This window comes from Lethenteron reissneri, chromosome 68 (assembly GCF_015708825.2).
Source record: "Lethenteron reissneri isolate LAM-NWPU_2019-01 chromosome 68, ASM1570882v1, whole genome shotgun sequence".
NCBI classification, from domain to species: domain Eukaryota; kingdom Metazoa; phylum Chordata; class Hyperoartia; order Petromyzontiformes; family Petromyzontidae; genus Lethenteron; species Lethenteron reissneri.
This window is the reverse complement of record NC_083846.1, coordinates 3,233,892-3,239,606: the sequence shown is the minus strand read 5'-3', so window position 1 is coordinate 3,239,606 and position 5,715 is coordinate 3,233,892. Positions and strand designations below refer to the sequence as shown.

Genomic DNA, 5,715 nt, shown 5'->3' with positions numbered 1-5,715 from the left:
TTTAGGACACATTTTCTAGCCCACTCCCCATTTGGGGTGAGCAGAGTGGATCCTTGTGGGCTGCTCAGTCACAGCTACAGCTGCCGGGATGCACTCCTGTCTAATCAGATGATCTTCTAATAGCTGCCGCCTTGGTGCTGGGTTGTGACCAGGAGCTTCTAGCTGCATAGGCCTGCCCCACTCGCCACTTTCTAATCGCCCAAGGGCTTTGGGTATGTAGTGTGGTTATGCGATGGCACAGTTTCCCTGGGGAGTTTTAGTGCGTGAATAAATGTATCTGCAGTGTCTGTTGCCCACCAGCTACCAGACAGGGCATAACCAGGAACCAAGCCTGGGTCCAATGGCAAGGCAGAAAACCAAGATGATTGGAAGGCTTGTCCTGAAGCAACAGACATCCAGTGGCTCCTCCATATGCCGGTGGCCGTCTGGACTGCAGCTCATCTGCCCCATTGAGGTGGGCCGTTGACCACTTGGTATCCACCCAGGATTTTATCAGGGTTTACTCTTTTAGTCTAAGTGGCAAACCAGAGCCCGTTAGCCAGCGCGTTTCCAGGTGAGCCCAGACAGGCCTTCATGGTTACCAAAGCGGCTCAGGTGATCGAACCACCCACGATACTTCGCCCTATCTGGCAATCCTGTACTTTATCTGTTACCACCTCCATCGACGTGGACGAGGAGTTGGTTTTTGGGAGGCACATACACAAGCACACATACAGAGGCACACACACATACACATGCACACCCCTCCAACCCACCACCGCTAACTTTCCAGAAGTGAAAAATGCGCAAAGCATTGCAGCACGACACACGAGATCACTGTGGTGTATATAGATAGGGTACTTTATTAGATGTGGTACTTCATTACAAGCGATTGATTCAAGCTGAAACAGGACGGCGTTCATCACCGGCACTTTAGCGGACCAACTCAAACCACGAACAGAGCAATTAAAACCCAACTGAACTCACCACGTCGATTCACAGCAACACACACGCACGCACGCACATACACACGCATGTCCCGGCACACACGACCATGACTGTAAATCACCATCAAGGATCAAATCGGGTAGACTGGAAGGCGTTTTGGGAGAGTGAGAATCTCCGGCGTGTGGGAGTGTTTTAAGGGTTGTTTTGGGCGCTATGTCTGACGTTTCGCTGAACGTGCTGGGTGCTTTGTCAGGAACTGAATGTTACGTTTTGGGTTGTCTTTTTTTTCTTTCCGAATTGAATAATATTCGATTCCTGAACATAAGTCAACTACACCCCCCCCCCCACATAAAGGCCACACGGGAGATCCAAAGCACCTACAGGGACGCCGTTAATTTGGGACAGATTTTGACGAAAAAAAGCGCCTTGTTGTAAATTTCCCCAAACTCTCTCAAAACAACCAGCGCGACTGGCCAGCCGGCAGACGGACGGGGAGGGATGGAAGTCGTTGGCAGACAGCGCGCGAATCGGCACCCACTCCACCCCGGGTGCGGTTAGGCACTCAGGGGGCTGTGGAATAAATTGCAGCGGGTTATGTGGATTGCCCCGTGTGGCTGTGAGCGCAGCGCGCCCACGTGGCCACTCGACACCGGCGACACTCAACTCGAGCGGTGGCCCCTCCTTAGTATTTGCCCGCGTAGCCGTAGCCTCCGTAGCTTCCGTAGCCGCCGTAGCCTCCGGCGACGCCGGTGTGGCAGGGAGAGGGGCACCCCTTGAACTTGGTGACCGGGCACGGCTCGCACTTCTTGGGCACGCACGGCGGGCATGGGGTGCAGCACGGCGACTTGGGGCACCGCGGGGCGCACGGCGAGACGCAGCCCTTGGCCGGGTATGCGTAGTGGCCCTGCGCGTGCGTGTACGTGCTCAGGTGGCCGTAGCCCAGAGCCTGGCCATAGCCGCCGTGGCCATAGCCGCCGTGACCGTAGCCTCCATGGCCATAGCCTCCGTGGCCATAGCCGTGGCCGTAGCCGCCGTGACCATATCCCCCGTGGCCATAGCCCCCATGGCCATAGCCCCCGTGGCCGTAGGCCCCGTGGCCGTAGGCCCCGCGGCCGTGGCAGCTGCGGCCGCAGGCCTCGCCAGCGGCCTCCTGGTTCTCGGCGGTCATCTCCATGGTCGTGTCTGGGCAGCTGCGAGCAGTGGAGCGGGTGGTGGGGGGAATACAAGAAAAACATCGAGGGGGTCAATTTCCGAAGGGCTCCTCCCAGCAAAGGATGGAGCGAAAGGGTGCACGCGTAATGTTTGGAACGACTCCCCCTTAGGTCGACTCAGCATTAATGAACAAAGCGAACCGCATGCGCTAGCACCGGTAAAGACAAAATTGGTCATGCGAGGCGCTGGCCGCCACCTTAATTGGTGCTCGCTAACAACGACCGTTGCCGTGTAGGGACAGCTACCACTGGGGGGGGGTGTTGTCACAAGGTAGGGGGGGTCCTGGGGTGAGGGGGGTCCCCGGAAGTGGGGGAAGAAATCCCCTCGGATACATTGCAGCTAGAAGCGCATTGGAAAGACAGTGTTATACATATTGTATCTCAGCATTGCAATGCATGACAGGAGATGTACGGCGAATTGAGTTGCAAGCTCCACTATACCTGGAAATCATCTATATCCGTATTGTCCGTGTCTCTGGGTATTGAGGTGTATATGCTCGTGTGTGTGCCAGTGTACTGTGATTGTAGGTCGTGTGAATGTGCGTGTTATGTGTGTACTGTGACTATGTGCTTGTTTCACTGTGATTATGTGTGTGTGATGCGTGTGTAACTGTGATGATGTGTGTGTAATACCTGTGTAATTGATTACGTGTGTTTGTGATGCGTGTGTAACTGTGACTATGCGTGTACTTACCTGGCCATAGTGAACGGAGTTGGAGCTTGGTGGATGGGCGAGAGGGAGCTGTGACTTTGCTGATGAGCTGACAGATCGCTGTGACTTCTCTCCGCTTCTATGGGCCCCTTTATACCCTGAGACGGCGGGGGGGGGGGGCTGGGGGGGTGCCACGCCCCCCACGCCACCCCTCCCCATCAGCCCACATCCTGAGCTGTGGATTAACCCCGCAAAACTATCGCTACTAACAAGCCAAGAGCCAAGCGTGGTGACCGTTTGGAACCGCGCCCGTAATCTTCCCCAGGGAAATGTGCAACGTCTTCCATCAGCGTTCGCGACGATTCGCCCGCTGATGCTTGATGCAATTACCAGCGAAACGTCGAACTCAATTTGTAAACGTTGTGGATTTACTCTCCAACACACCGGTGGGCTGAAATAGTACACTACACTATACGCTACACTGCACACTACACTATACATTACACTACACTACACACTACACTATATACTACACTATATACTAAACTATTCACTACACTATACATTACACTATACTACACACTATACTATATACTACACTATATACTACACTATACACTACACTATACATTACACAACACCATACTACACACTACACTACACTATATACTACACTATACTTTACACTATATACTACACTATACACTACACTATATACTACACTATACTTTACACTATACACTACACTATACACTACACTATACACTTCACTATACACTACACTACTAACTAATCGGCGCGTTTTGTTTACGGGACAAACCTTACCGGCTGTGTCGGGTGTTGGAGGGTTACGACACATTTATACTTTGCGCGATCTCACCCAAAAACCTTTATCATGAATAATATTGTTCGCGAAATCCCGCTACGTGTTAAACTGACCATTCATGTTATCCTCTATCTGCCCATCTGTATGTGTTCTAGATTTGAAGCTTTCGTGACTGCAAGGATTCATATTCTTAGGTTTTTTCGGTAAAGTCCTACGTGACTTTACCGACAAAAACCTAAGAACATCTGAATGTGGTCTGTAACACACGGGGGAGGGCGCGATAACTCTCGTACAGAGAGAGGTGCCACTCAAGTGCAGAGTTGTTTTTTATTGTCATTTGTTGTTGTTGTTCTCACTCCAGACCGGCACTCGTTGATCGGAGGCGCGCATCAGTTGCGAGATGGAACTTGTCAAATGTTGAAGCCTCCGATGAGCAACGATTGGCTACGTACGGTGCAAAAGAAGTTCAACATAACACGCAGCAGTAGCAGGGTTATCCATAATAGAGGGGAGTTTTGTTGTTGTTGGGTTCGATCGCGTAAACATAAATGTGTGTCGTTAATCCGGCCACCACCCGACACGGCCAATTAGTAAAGGGTTTGTCACGTAAACAGAACGTGGCCAATTCGTTGCTAGTTTAGCACCACCGCGGTTGTGTGTTGGAGAGTAAACCCACAACATCAATAATTTTAAATTTACAATTGTTGATGTTGTGTAGATGTTGTGGGTTCACTCACCAACACGCAGCTGGTGTGGAGCTCAACTAGTAACGAGTTGGCCACGTTTGGTTTATGTGACGAACCTTTGCGATCCATAATACAGGATTTTTTTGGGGTTAGATCGCGTAAATATATAAACGTGTCGTTTACGAATTGGCCGTGTCGGGTGGTGGCGGGTTTAACGACACAACAAATGTATGACGGTCGCTTGTGTTGTGATCGAAACGTCGTGTTTTCTTTTCTTTTCGATTTGAAGCTTTCGTGACTGCAGGGATTCATCTTCTTGGTTCTTTCAGTAAAGTCACGTAGAATGGAAATAATAAAATAATAAAAATAAAACATAATAAAATAATATAATATATGTTTTTGTATTATTATTTTATTATTTCCATTCTACGTGACTTTGCCGAAATAACCAAGAAGATTATTTTCTTTAATTTCTACCTACGTGACTTTACCGACAGAACAAAAGAGTACAACAAATATATTTACGCGATCTAACCCCTCCCACCCCTCACCCCCCCAAAAAACCCCTCCATCGTGGAAAGTTCAACATTCGCACAAATACAATACACTGTCGCCCGGTTTCTGTATCGATAACGAAACACTTCCACGCGCAGTAAAATGCATTCCGTGTCAGGACAAGTGTTACAGAATCACGCCTGCTTCTCCGGTCGTCAGTAAACCACGTGGGATTCTACTTGAACCTCGTGGGTTGTGGCCAGGGCTTCACAGAGGTCATCATTATCATCCCCCGGCAAGCCCGGTTGACTTGTTGCGGAGGCCAGTCGTTGAAGTCCAGCTGTTCAGTGTTGCCGTGCGATTCCACACCGATATCATCACCATCATAAGCAGGAGCAGCAGCCAATTCGTGAACTCTGTAAAACATATTCCAAGTACGCGTATACCGGACTGCGTAGCCAAATACCGGTATCGACCGTGCCGGTCTTCATCGCTGCTCGCTAACAAACGCTTGAGCTTAAAGTCTGTTGAGGCTTTACGGGGTATCTTTGTTGTTGGCTGCCTCCATCTCGATGGCTTCTGTGACGCTTATTATGAGCGGCAATGGTAGTTAGCCCAATGCCATAATTGCACACGCGAAGCCATTATCATAACCACCGTCATCATCATTCAACAGCGTCGTCGAAAGTGGGAGTTTAAACACCGCGATTGAGAAAAATACACAGTTAGCACGTGGGAATTGTTTTTTTTTCAAGTTGAATTAAATCATTAAGTGAGCAGTCTGGGTCAGTGCTGAGAAATAATAAAGCAATGTTCATTGACGAAGGAAAAATAATAATGAAACAATGTTTATTCACAAAAATGTACAACGACCCCCGTATAGCCTGTAACAGACTGTTGGGGCAAGTGCTGTTAGCG

At 49.7% G+C, this 5,715-nt stretch overlaps 1 protein-coding gene across 1 annotated transcript; it reads right to left on the bottom strand.

The window, feature by feature from the left end:
* Positions 1–863: 863 nt before the first annotated feature.
* Positions 864–2,884, bottom strand: LOC133360410 (uncharacterized). Its single transcript, XM_061579113.1, has 2 exons — positions 2,833–2,884; positions 864–2,117 (listed from the first exon to the last, which is right to left on the bottom strand). The coding sequence occupies exons 1-2, from the start codon at positions 2,838–2,840 to the stop codon at positions 1,610–1,612; spliced, it is 516 nt and encodes a 171-aa protein (XP_061435097.1). The 5' UTR covers positions 2,841–2,884; the 3' UTR covers positions 864–1,609.
* Between the last annotated feature and the right edge of the window lie 2,831 nt (positions 2,885–5,715).